The sequence below is a fragment of the Triturus cristatus genome, chromosome 1_1 (genome assembly GCF_964204655.1).
Source record: "Triturus cristatus chromosome 1_1, aTriCri1.1, whole genome shotgun sequence".
In the NCBI taxonomy this organism is placed as follows: Eukaryota; Metazoa; Chordata; class Amphibia; order Caudata; family Salamandridae; genus Triturus; species Triturus cristatus.
In genome coordinates, this window is record NC_140579.1 from 114196997 (window position 1) to 114215204 (window position 18208).

At 48.0% G+C, this 18208-nt stretch overlaps 1 protein-coding gene across 1 annotated transcript in view; it reads left to right on the forward strand.

Moving 5' to 3' along the window:
* Window positions 1-18208, forward strand: part of LOC146869700 (uncharacterized) — a 664652-nt gene that overhangs the window by 232626 nt on the left and 413818 nt on the right. The window contains exon 9 of the mRNA XM_085640198.1: window positions 14270-14358. Within this exon, the coding sequence (XP_085496324.1) occupies window positions 14270-14358 (89 nt within the window). The remainder of the gene's footprint in view (window positions 1-14269; window positions 14359-18208) is intronic.

Genomic DNA, 18208 nt, shown 5'->3' on the forward strand with positions numbered 1-18208 from the left:
TCCCGTAAACAGGGCTCTTTGGTGGGGATCTTTTGAAGAAGCAGTTGGGTGTATGCGGGTATGAGGGCTGGGTAGTGCACAGGTAGGTGAAGTAAAATAGGTCAGGAGCAGTCCTACTCTGGTCTGGTTTCTAATGTTTTTAGGTAGCTTGAGCCTTATTAAAAGGTGTGGGTGCCCTAAGCGGATGTGATATTCCTAAAGGGCTGCCATAGTGTAGTGGGTCAACATGTTTTGTGCCCCATTTGCCCCTAACCGGTCAAGTGGCACTTCATCAGGACCAAAAAAGAACTAAAAAGTGAGTGGTGCACTACCGTCTGGGTCTTTAATTATTGACTAATCACCAGACACGGTAGGGTGTACCCTAGTAGGCTAGTACTGGGGTATTGTAGACCCCTAGTACTGAAGCCTACGGCTGACGGGGGAGGCAGAGCACGTCGTTGCTCTCAGGATCGGGTGGTAGACTAAGATGGCAAATGAAGCCTGAAATGTGATTACGTGTACTGTGTGACAGGCTGTCAGTGTGTTTCAGAGCACCTGAGTCCCTACCAAAATATCTTGTTTGGCATCCTTTGGCCATTGAATGTAATGGTGACTGACGCAGGTAAAAACTCAAAAGACGCGTCGGACACTTTCGAAACAAGACGTACGCAGCACCAGTTTGCAGACAGATTCCGTTGGCTCACTGCAACAATGTTTCAAAGTCAATGGTGTCATGACGCGGAAAATTTAAAGGACGCGGAAGGCGTGTCCGATGCGTTCAATGTCATGGATTGGGCAATTTCGGATTATGCGAACGACTCTGACCTATCTCTTTGGCCACATCCAACTGATTCTGCCTCAGCAGCACAGATATAAGGCGGTCTGTTCCCCAGAGACTTCACTTGCCTGCACTACATGCTACAGGATTGGATCTCACAACACCACTGCTGCTGTCTCTGCATCCTCTGTGTTCTGCAATGGCACGTACTGTGGAGAGAGCTCCATCATTCACAGAGGAGGAGAACCAGGCCCTGCTGGACAGCCTCCTTCCACAGTACTGCAAGCTGTATGGGAAACCAGGGGAGCAGGTGAGTGTAGAGTCCACTGTCCATGACCATAGTTGCACTACCTGTATACATCATATGCACTGCTAATTTCTACATGTATGTCCAACTGTGTGATTGAGAAACACAGTGCATGTGTAGTGATGGTGTCTCACTTTGTCATCCTTACAGGTTAATGCCCATCAGAAACATGAGATTTGGCAGACCATCGTCCGGGCAGTAAGATCGGTGGGGGTCTTCAAATGCCGCACCAGCAATTGCCAGTAGAGGTGGCAGGACCTTCGTGGCTGGACCCGGAGGATTGCAAGAGTCCAGCTGAAGCTGTCACCTCCTCGCAGGAGGGGCGGACGATGGACCCTGACCCTCACATGCTCCGTATTCTGGCGGTCGTCTTCCCAGACCTGGATGGGCAGTTGAAGGACAGACAGCAGCAAGGAGGGGGTGAGTCCATGCCTTGTTGGTGTATTGTGTATAACCTGCAGTTTGCACTCCTTCAGCCTTGTTACACTCCCACTGTTCATCTGTCTGTTGTGACAAGAATCATGGGGCTAAATTTGGTGATGCCCCATTCTTATCTGATGCCCAGGTGTGTCCCTTCCCCTGTTTGACATGTTTCACTTGGGTTCTGTGTATTTGCTGTTGTCCAAGGGAATGCTTAGAGCCACATCTGCAACAGGTGCATTGAACTGAGCATCATGAGTGAGGCTATTGTGTGACATGTGTCAGCACATTGCCTGATAAAAGACCTGTGCTCTCTGTGGAGTCTACATTTATGCACAAATTGCTGTTGTGGGTCAGCATAGAAGTGTGAGGTATTGACTACACACCCATGCACCAGGCATGAGTGATGTTGAGGCCTCAGACAAATGATGTGTATGAGTGTAACAATTGCATAGACACATGCATAGTGCTGACGGTCATCCCATGTATCACATGGACCATGGACAGGTATGCCTACTCCGGTCATCTGAGACACTCTGGCCTCCTAATCTTGGGTGTGAGCCGACAGTTTACCCATTGTGAAATAATTTCTCTTGTGTCTGACTCTGTGTCATGGTGGACTGGCATAGCTTTTTGTATTCCAGAAGTCTACAATATGTTTGTCATGGACAGACATCTAACATGTGGCTAGTGGATCTGCACACAGGGCAAACATATGTGTGTAGACACATGACTGTGCATAATGGTGGATTCCACAGATATGTGTAAGCAGCCTTACTCTGTTCTTGTGAGCCTCTTATGTCTTCATGTATACAGAGTTGTTGACTCACAAACTGTAATGTATCATTTTGATTATGTGGGATTATCAGATTCTTTCAAATGTGTGTAGCATGTGGTGAACACGTATACTTGACCACTACAGAAGTTGCATTCACAGTGAAAACATGAGTGTGACACGGTGCTGACTGTGGAGTCGGTATACACTGCCCCTGTGACAGGAGTTAGCACTGACTGATTGGCCAGACAGGCCTGTGGCCTTGTGTTTCACACAAAAAACTGGAGCATGCAGTATTGTAACTTGTCTGTTGTCCTGCATCCACACCGTTGTAGCATTGCGGTTCAAGACAAGAGGCCATCATGGTGTCTGGTAATGGAAGTATGTTCATCATACCAACAATGAGTTTGACCATCACAATTGCTATCCCAATTGCAGAGTCACTGGCCTGAGATGAGACATGTGTGTAATAACACATGACAGTAAAGTTCATTGCAGATCAGACAACTGGTTATTCAGGGAATGCCTGCCCATGTGATGACTGACATTATACATGCTATGGACTGATGGGTCCATTGCCAGCATGTGTACAAATCATGGTGTACTGGCAGACTGACAATTGCCAGGTTCACAAATGTGTTGTCAATTTAGCTGTGACTTTTAAATGATGCCAGTGCTTGCTCAGTGATGTGTTGCAATTAAAGCCATGTGTTCAGTAAATACAGGTGACTGATGTCAATCTGTTTCTCCTCCTTGTCTACAGCATCATCGGCAGATACTGGAGGGGACAGCTCCACGGACTGAGAGGAGGCGCAGAGCCAGACTGGTTCTACTGTGGAGGAGTCGGAGGGACCCAGAGGCACGTAGGGTGAGGGGAGCCACACTGAGGGCCAGTCGGCAACAAGTACCTCAGCTGAAGACTGCTCCAGCTCCAGTGAGGACACCCTTGTGGAGGTGGGTGTGACATGATCACAGACCACAGATAGTGAGTCTGTCCCCGCCACCACCACCATCTCCACCCTCTCAACTGCTCCCATCCCTAATGTCCATGGAGCCTCCCGTGTTAGGGAGCATGTCTCCTTCAGTCCAGGCACCAAACCCCTGCCCCTGTCTCCCATGCTGCCCTGAGTGTGGAGTCTGTGGACTTGCTGAAGCAGATCCATGTGGGGCAGACATCGAGGCTGAGTGTCCTCCATGCGCACACCAGTCTTTTGACTCAATTGGTGTCATACGTGGGGGGCATGTCATCACACATGTTTTCCCTACAGTGAGCCAACCAGTCTATTGCCTCCTTACTGATGGCAGCAGTGTCCCTCCTCCAACAGTCCCTTACCCCTCCTACCTCTGCCCCATCCACAATCCCCACTACCCAACCTGTCCAAAGCACTCCCAAACAGGCACATGCACGCACCCCAACCAACCCAAGCAGCACACAGCAACGTCAGTAAAAGCCCAAACAAACTCCCACGCACACTCAGGGGACTGACAGCACACCCACAGAGGATAGGGTGAGAAAGCACACACATACATCCACTACCACTTTGCAGTCCTAAGATACCTCTCCCTCCAAAAGCACATCCCTTGACTCTCCTGCAACCCCCACTTCCAAGGAGTACTTCCTCTGTGACCTTGGCCTCTTCCCCACAGGTCCATCCAAACCAACTCAGAAGGGGAAGAGGAAGTCACCACGCAGAGAGAGAGGGGATCCCCCACCACACGCACACCCACCCTCTCCCAAGAGCAGGAACACTGCGGCCCCCATCCTTACATCCCCAGGACCAGATAAACCAGAACCCCACCACTTCCTGACACTTCCACCACAAAATCTCCGTCCTCTAGACCCCAGGCCACCCCTCTCAAAGTCCCCACACCCCACCCTGTCCCAGGTTCACCAACACACCAGTACATCATCCCGAGGATACTTAGGCCCTTCCCCCCTACCACAAGCACTTCCACTTCCACGATACTACACCCTCAGCCAGGTCCTGCAACTGCAGTGGAGACCGTGTCCCCCCAAACTGTCCTGGCCACTGCAGTGGTGCCCCCGCCCACTCTATCGAACATGGCCACTGCAGTGGAGACTCCACACACTCAATCAGACACATCCACAGCAGTTGCTTCAGAGACCCCTGTACCCACGACCCCTCCCCTGCCCCATTCTGGTATCCCCTGATCCTGTCCCTGCGGTGCCTGGCCTGCCACTATCGATGCCCCTCCAAGGGGAGATGTCCCCTACTCATGTCAGTGCAGGCAAGCAATGGGTGACAACTTGTCACATAACACCCACGGAGGACTATTGACATGGCATGCCCACTGGCCTTTTGTCAATCAGGACTTGGAATTATTTTCTTTTTGTACTTGCTGAATAAAGCTTATTTTTGTTATTTATTTTAATTGCATTTCAAGTACATGATGTTACTGATGAGTGTACTGAAGTTACTGTGATATTGTTTGTTGACAGTAATAGATATGGTGTTGTGATGGACTGCATGTGGGCCATGGTATATGTGTCCTATCACAGTATGTCTCCAAATCATCATTGGCTGTGAATTCAGGTTGTCATTATTCCAATACTTTTGCACGGTGAGTGTAACATCCTTTGCAGCGCTTCACATCTTTGGTTTACACTGTTGCACATATGTTGTGCTGAAATTCGTGCACATTTTACTTTTGTCTGCCTAGGCCCATCTCCCCTGGACATGCATTTTAACGAGTGGATGATGAACAACTCATCTGTGTCATCAGCGAAACTTGCTATACATGTGTTTTGAGTATGTGCAGATGACTTAAGGGACACTCCGGTACACAGGCTGATGTGACCAGAGCTTTCAGTGTGTTGTAATGGTTGGCTCAATGCCCATGTTCTGTTTGTACATGACACAGCCCTGCAAGGTGAACGTTTGAAACAGCTGTCCCTACACATGGGTGGAGTCACCTCATTGCAGTGTGTTATTCCGTGAAATTTCCTGAGCACATGGTGTGTGTTCTGTGTGACTGAATCTGTGAGTTCCTATCCCTTTTTCGACCCAGCCTGTGTTCCCTTCAGATGTCCCTGTTTGTGATGCTTGTTGTGTTGTCCTGTGTTTTTTCCACATCTTTGCCCTTGTGTTTCTGGGATGTGGGTGCATGTGAAACTACTAGTCATTAGGGTTTCAGTCCTGGATCTGGTTGATGTAAGGGCCTGCACTGTGGCCAAAAGCACTTGTGACATCGGAATGATTCCCCAAGTCACATTTGTGTTTCCAACAGCAGCTTGTTTTCACTATGTGGTATGTTTCTGTGAGTTTGTCACTTGTATATGTGTGTGACTGTTTCCACTCATCAGTTCCTAGCATTCAATGTTGGATGATGTCAACATGTGTTGTATGTGGTTCTCCTAGGGTTTCCATTAGTCTGGGACTGTGACAGACATCCCAATGTGTCCGATACATTTCACGTCATGCACATGTACCTCATACTATGCAGTGTGACAGACATTGACAAGGTTTGGTGAGTGGTCATGTGTAATGTGTTTGTACACAATAGATACCACCACTGGGATTGTCATGGGTGCATGTGCTATGATGACAGTCGATGTGGGCTAAGCTGATGCACATAGGTGCGGCTCATGGTGTGTGGTATTGAGACAGGCCAAATGTGGGTTGAGTGATGGCTAGGCCACTCCCTACATTGTGGCCACACATTACAGGCCATGCCCAGTGAGTTGTGTTTGTGTATGTGTAATGGTAGTTGATCTGTTGATACACATGACACAATGGGCACAGATGAATATGCTCCACAGTATGGGCAACATCCAAAATTAAGCCTCACATAGCGGTCATCATAGAGGCTACTGTCACCACAATGTAGCGTCCTTAAGGGTATTTCTGGAATGGCTCTGTTTCTTGGTGTGTTGGTGGCTGTCCCGCCCCGAGCTTGTTGCACATGTGTCTGTTGTGGACACGGTCATCTGACAATTCCATGTTGCCCACAATGAGGTGCCCAATTAATGAGATACTTCTATAATGTACAGAAAACGCATATGTCTCATTGTTGTTCACCCCCCATCAAGTGTGTTGTTGTAGCGTGGGGACACTTAGATGCACACACACGTGTGTGTTCTGCAGTGTTTGGCTGGCTGGTTGTGTTAGTGCATCTGCACACATGAATTGACATGAGTTTTGAGGGGCATTGAGAGGATGTTGGTTAGAGTTTTTATATCTACTGGCTTGGGGACTCCTACATCGTCTGTCTGCTCATTCATCATGTTTACTGTTTCCCACTGATGCCACAGTATGGTATGTCATCACCTAATTGCTGCTGTCTCTGTGTGATTCCTTTGTATGTGTGTCTGTTAGTGAACATATGTTTTTAGGCATCATGATGGTCACTTCTTACATTGTCCTATTGTACATTTGGGGCATTGTCAGCCCCCATGGTTTCTGCTTGCCTGCACATAGCTGAGGGTATTTTTGTAGGCACAAAAACGTTTTCCTCAACATATCTATGTTTGTGTGTCACACAACCACTGCTTGCTCACTACATTGCTTGTGTTTTTGGAGTCAGGAATCATACCCAATTGTTTGCACATGCTGGTATTTGGAACCCCACAATCACCTTTGGATCACTGCAGCGAGGGGGGTTAACCCCATTTCCACGTTAATCCTGACATTGGCGGTGTCTAAACCACACACTCACCTTTTGGTCACTGCAGTGAGGGGGGTAACCCCATTTCCACATTAATCCTGACATTGGGGGGTTTGAACCACACACTCACCTTTTGGTCACTGCAGTGAGGGGGTTAACCCCATTTCCACATTAATCCTGACATTGGGGGGATTAAACCCCACTCTCACCTTTTGGTCACTGCAGTGAGGGGGGTAAACCCCATTTCTACATCGATCCTGACATGGGGGTTGAACCCCACACTCACATTTTGGTCACAGCAGTGAGGCAGGGGGCGTTGTTCCTTATTTCCACGTTCTTCATGACAATGCTGGGGGTTTGAACCACGCAATTACCTTTTGGTCACAACCGTGATGTGAGTTGATGTAAGTTTTTCATTTCAGTGTAACTGTTGCTGGCATTTTGCACACAATTTACAATCTGCCCATGATAGTGGTGGGTGAGTATTCGGCCATCCATCCCCTTATGGCCTGGACAACACTGGCAGTGATATCCATCCACCCCCTATTGGTTGAGCAATGCTAGCAGTGCTAGCCATCCACCCCCAATGGGTTAAGTAATGCTGGCAGAGATAGCAATCCACCCCCGATGGGTTAAGTAATACTGGCAGTGATAGCCATCCACCCCCCTATGGGCTGGACAATGCTGGCAGTGCTAGCCATTCACCACTCTATAGGTTGAGACTGCTGGCAGTGATAGCCATCCACCCCTCTATAGGTTAAGACTGCTGGCAGTGATAGCCATCCACCCCTATGAGTTAAGTAATGCTGGCAGTGATAGCCATCCACCCCCTATGGGTTAAGTAATACTGGCAGTGATAGCCATCCACCCCCTATGGGTTAAGTAATGCTCGCAGTGATAGCTATCCACCCCCCTATGAGCTGGAAAATGCTGGCAGTGCTAGCCATCCACCCTTCTATAGGTTGAGACTGCTGGCAGTGATAGCCATCCAAACCCTATGGGTTAAGTATGGGCTGGATAATGCTGGCAGTGCTAGCCATCCACCCCTCTATAGGTTGAGGTTGGACAATACTGGCAGTGCTATCCATCCACCCCTCTATAGGTTGAGACTGCTGGCAGTGATAGCCATCCACCCCTCTATAGGTTGAGACTGCTGGCAGTGATAGCTATCCAACCCTCTATAGGTTGAGACTGCTGGCAGTGATAGCCATCCACCCCCTATGGGTTAAGTAATGCTGGCAGTGCTATCCATCCACCCCTCTATAGGTTGAGACTGCTGCCAGTGATAGCCATCCACCCCCTATGGGTTAAGTAATGCTAGCATTGATAGCCATCCACCCCCTCTAGGCTGTAACTGCTGGTAGTTAAAGCTATCCACCCCCTATGGGTGTCAAACTTACCTTCTGCGGAGTACACGTTGATTCCTGTTGTTGATTTGGTCATAGACGTACAGTACAGGGATGACATGCCCGATCGGATACATGGTTGGTTCATCTCGTAGCCGTTGCTCGTAGGTTCGTGTCGTGGGCTTAGAGCGTTGGTTTGTCTAGTAACCATGGATCGTGTTGTGGCGCGAATCAGAGCAGAGAGACTGCTGTTCCTGATGCTATGACGTGCTGTAAGTGGCAACCTGTTCGGCGCGGAGGAAGTATGTATCGTACTTGACCAGCCAGAAACTGCTGTGACAAAGCTTCCGGACGATTCCATTTCAGCGTTTCTGGATTCGGCTTGTACGGAAAATGTTGCTGGTTTCCGAGCGTACGTGTCGCTCGGCATTTGGACACATTTGCGCATCGTACTTCCTCGTCCGGACGGACCAGCTCCCGTAATGAGTCGGTCGGAAGGTAACGCTACGGACAGCTCTGTGAGGGCTGTCCCAGCGAGACCGGAATCACCCCCATAGTGCCTAAAAACCTATATCGCTACTCTGGGACATTTGGTCACACTTGACCGGGACAAAGTCAAAGATTCAGGCCAAAGGCGATGGAGCCCTGCTCGGATACCCACCAGCGGTAGGTCTTGGTCAAAATTTCACCTTTGGACTTAGAAACGTTTCTGGAGCTTTTTCTGCCGGTATCCCTAGGTGTACTTCACCAGGCTGGATTCAGTGAAGGTTTGGCGGCTTGCTTTTCAAGAAGCTCCTGGTCAAACTCTAGAAGTTGGAACTCTCGAGCTTTTCAGTGGGACAAACCAGACAGGCTTGCGGTTGAAGGTTGCCAGCTTGGCTCACACAGTTGAGCCGGTCCTCTTAAGGTGCTTTTTTCTAAGGTTACTCCAAACGTCTGGAACCTCTTCCTAAAGTTCCTCTTGAGGGTCCAAAGCGTCCAAAACACAATCCGAGCAACTTGCATCTCCAAGATGGTCTTTGAAAGGTTGGGACCACAATTCTCACAATGCACCTGAAAAAACCCTCACAAATCTACTGGGCACACTCCAGGCAGGATTCTTTGTGGTGATAGTCAAGTTGAGCTCTGTGAACCTGTAGCTTGAAGGGAGTCTGCTCTTTATCCCTCTTGGAGCAAGGTACACCCACAGGCTGTGTTTCCAGATAATGCAGCAATCAATCAATCAATCAATCCTAGGTTTGTTAAGTGCAGCTACTCACCCTGGAAGGTCTCAAGTCACGGGGGGTGGGGGAGCGCAGGTCCCGGAGGTTCAAGGTGATCCGTCAAAGAGACAGGTCTTGAGGTCCTTCGTGAACTTGGAGAGTGTTGGGTTCTGTCTGAGGTGGAGTGGGAGGGTGTTCCATGCCTTGGCCACAAGGAAGGAGAAGGAACAACCTCCTGTTCTGGTCTTCTAGATGCGAGGCACTGTAGCATGGGAGACCTGGGTTGAGCGGAGGGATCTTTGGGGTGTGTGGAATGAGAGGCAGTATTTCAATAATGTAGAGGGCTTCGTGGGCATGGGTGGGAAACTTGAAGGTAACTCACTTCTCGATGGGGAGCCAATGTAGTGTGCCTAGGTGTTGGGTGATGTGGCAATGGCACGGTAGTTTGAAGACTAGTCTGCTAGATGCGTTATGGACATTCTGGAGTTTGCGGGTGAAGTTCTTGTTGATTCGGCATAGAGAGCATTTCTGTAGTCGAGTCTGCTGCTAATGAGGGCATGGGTGACGGTTTTTCTGTGTTTGAGGGCGATCCATTTGAAAGTCTTTCATAGGAGCCGGAGGGTGTGGACACAGGAGTATGTGACAAAGTTATTTTGGCGGTCCATTTTGAGTTCGGAGTCGAGGATGATGCTGAGGTTGCGTCCGTGTACTATGGGGGAGGGTGGGTTCCCAAGAGCAGGGGGCTACCAGGCGTCGGGTGTGGACTCATGATGAGTATTTCGTTTTTCTCTGTATTGAGTTTTAGGGAGTTGTTCTTCATCTACCTGGCGACTGCTTCCATTCCTTCTTGAAATTTGTGGTTGGAGATGTTGGGTTCGTTGGATAGTGAGAGAATGAGTTGGGTGTCGTCTGCCTAGGATACAATGTTGAGTCCCGGCAGACATGAAACAGGGTGGGGCTGATGGGGGATTCTTGGGGAACTCTGCAGGTGGTTGGTTTGGGATACAAGAGGGAGGGTGGGAGTCTGACCCGCTGCGTTCTGCCGGAGAGGAATGAGCGGATCCAGTCGAGGGCCTTGTTCCGGATCTCTGCATCGTGGAGTCTGTGGGCTAAGGTGCGGTGAGAGACTGTGTCAAAGGATGCAGAGTGGTCCAGGAGGATGAGGGTTGCAGTCTCCCCTCTGTTGAGGAGCCAGTAGATGTCATATGTTGTGGCGAGGAGGGTGGTTCCGGTGCTGTGGTTTTTCCTGAAGCCAGATTGGGTGGTGTCAAGGATGTTGTTTTCTTCAATGAAGGAGGCGAGCTGGCTGTTGACTGCTTTCTTTGTGACTTTCACCAGGAATGGGAGTAAGGGGATGAGTCTGAAATTTTTGAGGTTGGAGGGGTCAGCCAAGGGTTTTTTCAGGAGAGGGTTGATCTCAGCGTGTTTCTAGTCGTCGGGGAAGGAGCCGGCCTCCAAGGGGCAGGTTGATGATTCGGCAAAGCTCGGGAGCGATGATGTCAGTGGCTCAGTGGTAGACATGATGGGGCAGGGGTCTGTGGGGGCCCCGGAGTGGATTTACTACATGGTCTTCAGGGTGTCTTCAGTGGTGAGAGCAGTCAAGCTGGCAAGTGTTGGCTCGTGGGTGAACTCTTTGATGATGTTGAATAGTTCCTTACTGTTGTGTGCGTGGGTAGAGATTCTGTCCTTGAGTGCTTTCATCCTTGTGTTTCTGATGAGCTGGTGGTGGGCTGTGGTGTCTGCTTTGAAGTTGTCATGGTCTGCTATTGTTTTGGAGTTCCTCCAGGTCTTTTCAAGGTGTTTGCAGGTTTGTCTGGATTACCTGAATTTGGTGGAGAACCAGCTAGCTCACTTGGCATGTGTGCAACAATAGTCCGTCCATGGGAGTTCGGAGGTGTGGGTGAAGGTGATGGAGTTTACCGCTGTGAATATGGGGTTACAGATGGGTCCTGCTGAGTAGGTGGGTTCTGGTATGATCTGTTTGAGTCCAATGTTGAGGAGGTTGTCGAGGAGGGAGGTGGAGGTGGGGTCTTGGAGGTTGTCGAGGTAGAAGTTGAAGTCTCCCAGCAAGGTGTAGTCAGTGGAGGTGATGGCTTGTGGAGTGATGGTGTCAGTGATGGAGTCAGTAAAAGGAGCGCGGAGTCTGGAGGGTCTGTTGATGAGGGTGCCCCGGAGGGTGGGGGTTGGGTTTGTCTGTATCATGAAGTATAGGTGTTCCATCATGTCTGTGGGCCCGTCGGTTTGGGTGCTCAGTCGGAAGTTTGATTTGTGGGTGTTGGTGATGCCTCCTCCAAAGCAGTTGGAGTGGTCTTTATGGGTAATCTTGTATCCTTTGGGGATGGTGATCTCAATGTCTTGTCCCGAGGCAGCATTTGTCAAGTTTTCTGTGAAGAAGGCAATGTCAGGGGTGGTACTGTCGAGGAGGTCCGAGATTTCTGCGGTGTGTCTGTGGAGGGAGCGGATGTTTAGGAGGATGCATTGCAGGGTTTGGGGTGCAGTGGTGTTGTGGCAGGAGGGTTGTGGTGGGTCCTGGGTTTCAGTGAAGGTGAAGGAGTGGTGGCAGTGATGGCAAGTGAAGAGTCAATGCGTTTTGGTTGCTGAAGAATGCTTGCAGTTGTTGTCCTCGCCTGTGTTGAGTGCGTGGAGTCCGAGTAGCTGTAGTGCTGGCGGGTCCAAGGTCTAGGGTTCATGGCGCTGGCCAAAGTCGGGTCGTGGACGGGTGCAGATGGGCTTGCCTTTGGTGCGCCTTCAACACGCCATCGGTGCGTCTGCTCCACGGCCGCACTTCGGCCACCATTAAGTGGGGCTGGGGGAGCGAGAGCAGCTGGGAGCAGGCACACGTGGGAGGAGGAGGGGCCGCGGGGGCAGCAGCGGTGGGAAGGAATGGACAAAAAGGCAATGAAAGGCAAGTGAAAGAAGAAATGCAAAGAAATACAAGTGAAAAGAAGCAAAAGCTCTCCCCCTCTAACATCCACAGATTCCTTCCTCAAGCCTCCAATCTGGCTGGGTCAAAGGGAATGAGGGCAGATGTACCTGGCATTCCCTGCCTGTCCTATTCCTCCTTTGAAGCGTCATGATTTATGACCAAGTCCACCCTGCTCTGGCATTCCTGTGCAGCAGAGCTCACTCCACTTAAACAAAGCAGTCTGGCTAATCCTGTTAACTCTGACCAATCAGGGAAGACCACAGGAGCACTGAAGTTTGACTTACAGACAAGAATGTCTTATAACTTCTTTTCCATATATTTTAGGATAAATTCAGCAATAGCATATTGTTGGATTTATCAATACCATTCTCCTAAGTCCTTGAATGATATATTTTTTAATTCCTAGCATTATTTATGTGTTCATAAACTATTACAATGTTATCCTACGTGCCTGTGGATTTACAATGAGGGGAAAATTAAATGTGCAATTTCTCCAGCACTAGGGCATATAAAACATCTTTGAAAAGGACCCTGCTTATAGTTACACGACTCTCTGCCTCTTGGTCACCTAGGGGAAATCTTGGGGTTTCTGAATACGCAAAAATAATGTAGATCCACATTCCACAGTGCTCCTACCACGAACGTTGATTTTGGGAGGCACTTCACTACAATGGGGAAAGTGAAATGTGCAATTTCTTTATCCCCAGGGCATATAAAACAATTTTTATAAGGGCCCTCCTTATAATTAGATGATCCCCTGAGACACCTAAGGGAGACCCTGTGGGTACCTAAAATGCAACAGTATTGTAGATTATTATTTATTAAGTGCACCTACCACTAAAGTCAAGTTTGCAGTGAATTTACTTTTAAAAGCAAAGCTGCAACACAAGGCTGCTTTTAAAATGACATCAGCGTGCACACATGCAAGTGCAACAAAGGCTGCTGGCCTCTAAACTGACATCCTCTATTATATATGAGGGACTTATATGGGGTTTTAATCCCCCTGCCCTGTCATCTACTGGAGACTTGTAGGGAAAGTCATGTCAATGGTAAGTGTACCCTAAAACACAGTGTACCTCAATGCATGCGTGTGTTTCAACATAACAGTGGGTGTTTTCAACATAGCACTGGCCCTAGGCAAGCCCAGGGCACTCTCATAGTCAGAAATCCAGCATCCAGGAGTCTCAAATGGGGTAAAAAGAGGGGAGACACTGCTACAGGTCCTGATTTCTAACAGGTGAATTTAACTAAACAGCGTCACTGGCAGACTAAGCACAGGTGGTTTCAAGGAATCACTTGTATTGATGGCAAACTTCACCATGGGATCATATTCAATATTCAGAACACAATTTATCATAACATAGGTTTTCAAGATAAACATGTCCAGTGAGGCACTAGAGCATTTGTACTTAAATCTTGGTCGACCTGTATGACTATGCGGGGTATGTATGCTTAGTTGAAATGCGATATGTGAGATATCATTGTTATTTCTACGGGCGGGTGGCAAATCCCCCAAAAGTTCATTATAATAAACGAAGTGCTTATCATCTACTGTTTTTATTTAAAATTAATGCTGCATGTAAATTACTCTGACACTAGTTTACTGAAGCCTGGAACAAAATGATGGTAAAACTAAATTCAGAGAAAGTAAAAGTGCAGTTCAGGTAGTGGCACATCAGGAGCCCTCTTATGGAAGCAAAGTAAATGGCATGTGGGTATGTCCGGTGGTATGTGGGTATCACTGGTGGCATGTTGGTATCACCTTCATCACGTGGACAGTTGCAGTTGAGCATCATGCTCAGAGGGGTATGGGAGGCTGGGTGCCTGGGAAGTAGCACACACTCTGCCCAGGATTCTCAGTACTCCATTCATCTCTGTTGCCGGTGACAGCAGCTGCCCTCTCCTTGCAGATCAGAGACTGGCTTTGAAGATCACAGCCACATCCATGGATGGCAGCCTCTTGGAAACTCCAGAAAAGAAGAATCAGACTTTTGAACAGGTAACAAGACATACCACTCTTCAGATCCAACCCTCCCGAAAGGGTTGTGTACATTGAACGGAAAGCCTTCCTTTGACACTGGACAGGTGAGAAGATCAGTAGGAGAAAACAGTGGAGGCGGGAGAAATGTGCTTCATTCAAGGCAGGAACCAGTTTCACCTGCATGTACTTGAGCATTTATGGCTGATGAAGCATGACGGGTCGAATAACATCCTCATAAGAGTGGGTGGGACTAGGAAGCTCCTGGAAGGAGCCCAAGATTTGTGAGATATGTTGCCCACAAGTATATTCCTGAATGAATGAATGAATGAAGGTCTGTGTGGTGCCAAGCCCTAAATACCTCTAATTAGATGGCACGTCTATCCACAGCTAGAGGTCTAGTAAGCCCAGTCTGACATAGAGCCATTATTAATACACTTTCAAAAGAAAGCCAATAGGTTTTGTTAATTAATTGTCACCACAAAGAGGAGCACATAGCTTCTCACAGATGAGAGTTGACGCCAACGCCAGAGATTCACTGTTGACCAGCCTCCCTCATCCGCCGAGTCTGGTGGTTCAGTAGATTAATGCATCCCTTATCTGTGTTTGACTTCACGGTCACATGTTTGAGTCCTGATAGGACCACTCATCATGATGAGGTCCACGAAAGGAGCATCATTGAGACGGGCAATAAAAACACCTGTTATTCAGATATAAGATGGGGTGATATAGTATGGAGTTTAACCAACTTCTAATCTTTTTTCTCTCTTGCATTTTCAGATCCGCTCTCAAATCAGGCAGTTCCTCTCTTACCGGGCCGTCAGTGCTATGAGGTGGCGAGAAGACCAAGGCCAGTGGTGGATAAGTAGGTTTATTTGGTTTTTATTTTTGTATTTACTGGTTTTTGATATAACCATTCCCTTTCCAGGAAAGGGAAGTCCCCAGCAACAAGAAGTTGGGGATCCCCTGCAAAGTGTTTAGATCTGATATTTGGTGGGGGATGAACTGTGCTCAGAGGGATCCTAACCCTTCTGAGAGAGTGGTTTAGTGTTGGGATCAGCCTTTTTGAATGGACTATTCTCTGTTTTTTGTAACTGTTTGCACATTTGGTTCTTTTCTGAGACCTGGGCCCAGACTGTACTAGAGCTGTGCCACCAACACCCATGTTGCCTGCCTCTGTGGGCCTTGTGATTGAATCTGGTCCAAGTTATCAAGCTTGCATCACTGGAACTCAGCTTCTGGCTAGGTGCATTGTTCATAAATAAAATCCAAAGGTGTTTTGGGAAATGCCTTTCACATGCTTTGAATCACGTGAGGAGGGGTTTGAATTTCATTCTCTGTGCCAGAGGAATCCAAGATAGGTCTTCATGGGATGAGGTAATATGATCTGGTTTCATTAGGGTGAGGTAGACTATGGAAATATAGTTTTGAAGTCTCTGTAGTCCCAAGATCTCCTCTTTAGAGAATACACCATTTTAAGTCAAGCCTAGAATAATCGAATGCCCCATTAATTTGATGAGTTCTAACAACTGAAGCAATAAAAATATGTTTTCAGCAGCATAAGATAAAAGTTGGTATTTTTGATCGCTGCTGTGATATGTTGCTGTAAGAAACGTTTTGCCCCTCAAGCCTGTTTTTTACACAGATTGTAATGGTAGCAGAATGGTTTAAAGTTCTTCTGGCACTTTCCTGCAGTGCTTATTTTGTACAAGAATGAGTGCTGAGGCCCAAAGTTTTACTCAGATGCCAATGACTGGTGCTATCAAAGTGAAGGGTGACAAATTCCAAGTCAGTGAATTCTTGATTCCATTTCATGTCTCTTTTATCCACCACCTGCCACTCCCATTCTTTATTTCCCACCCATGTGGGTTATTTTCATCCATGCTTTCTTCCTGTGCCACTGTTTTTCCATCTTTCTCTTCCTTGTTCTTTCCCCTTTTGGGTTTTTCTCTCTTGGTCTGGATCAAAGTATGTCGAGGAAACGTCTCACTCCCCAAAAACGAGTGCTGGTGAGCCCCACCAGTAACCACCAGCAACCACCAGTTCAAAATAAACACTGCTTGAATAAAAGGGATCTTGTTCTTTAAGGATTTCTGTGTCTTAAGATTTTGACATGGATAGCTCCTTCATCCATTGATGTAATTCTTTCAGGGATGGAAATGGAGTTGGAATTCAAGTTGGGGTCTCATCAGCCGTGAGGCCATGGTGGGACCTTCATTTCCATATATTCTCTCAGATTTCCTTAGGCAGTCCCTCACCACCCAGCCTCCATGCAAAGACTCATGCCGGCCCTCCATGTGTCTCTCCTGGGAACACTGCCCCCCCCCAAAGGCTGACCAGATCCCTTTTAGCAACAACAAAGCCCAGCATACAGAGCAGCAATTGCTTAGGTGTGCCTAGCAAAATCAATGCAGGCGCCCTGTGGATGACAGTACCCATTGCCTCCTCCAATTCTAAAATGATGGACGTCCAATATTGTGCCATTCCTGAACAACCCATGATTATGTGTGGAGGTAGGTCCATTCTTCAGTAAAAACAGCGGAGGCACAACAGGCTCTCCACACTCCCCATATTATGCAGGTGGGGCCTGTGGTAGTAGGACTGATGCAGAATTTTGAACTAGATCAAGTGGCCCTACTTGCCACCTCGCTCGGGTGCATCAACGAAGCCTCCCAATCCACATCCTCCAGGGGGCCCACGTCTGCCTCCCACTTCTCCCTCAGCCCCCCAGGGAATCTGGCATAATATTTATAATCATGCAGTAAATCCGGGACGCTGCTTGGTAAGTAAGTGTGTCGCACATCACTCAACTTTCCCATGGGAAAGAGTACTGAAAGGGCCGCCTATAACACCCAGTCCCTCTTCAGGGCATCTGTCAATTGGAAGTATCAAAAACGCGGTGTTTCAGCCAGGGCATACTCCTGTTGCAACTTCTTAAAGGGTACAAACTCCTTCCCCAAGACCACATCCCTGAGTTTTTTAATCCCAATTCACTCCCAACCTTTGAAACCTGTGAGCCTACTTGTGTCAGGCAACACAGTGCCTTTTCAGAAGAAAGTAGCTCAGATGAGGCTTCCTTTCCAGCCAGAGTAGCTGTAGTGGAATCCCATGCCCACAAAGTGCCCTGGTCACCCCTGGCAGCCGTCACCAATCGTTCTTCCTGTAAACAGAGTGAATATGGGATTCTCCCTCTATTGCCTTTCACTCTATCCTGTATGTGGTTTCGACGTAAGGGCTGTGGCCCCTGTCGGTAATAACTTGCAATTCAGTAGCCCTGTGGTATTGTTGGGAAGTAGGTTATTGGTAGGTGCAAATGTCGGTCTGCCATTGGCAATAAGGCCACTAACCCATGATACGACTCAGCATAGGTCTTGGAAAATTATTCGTATGCTCAACCCTTGGTAACGTGGCGGCGAGCAGACAAGCTTAACATCAAAGAAAGGTATGTAAAGCATTTAAAAACACCATTTCAGTAAATAATTAAGACACGATACATAATAAAAATCCAACACCAATTTATAAAAATAGGAAATATTTTTATGTTGACACCAAAACGACAACAATCCAATGTAGGGAACCCGAGATATGAATTTTCAAAGATTTAATCAAATATAGCACTTACAAGATTATAGCACCATACTGTGATACCTGCTCGCGATAGACTGGGCCAAAGTCAAAGTTTCAGGCCAGGTGCGATGGAGCCCTGAGCGGCTACAGTTCCCGGCAGCTCCCGGCTAATCCACTTAACTCTGACCAATCAGGGCAGACCACTGGAAGGCTGAATTTGGACTTACAAACAAGAACATCTTCTAACTTCTTGCCTGTACACTTTAGGAGAAATTCCACAATATGATATTGTTGGATTTAATAA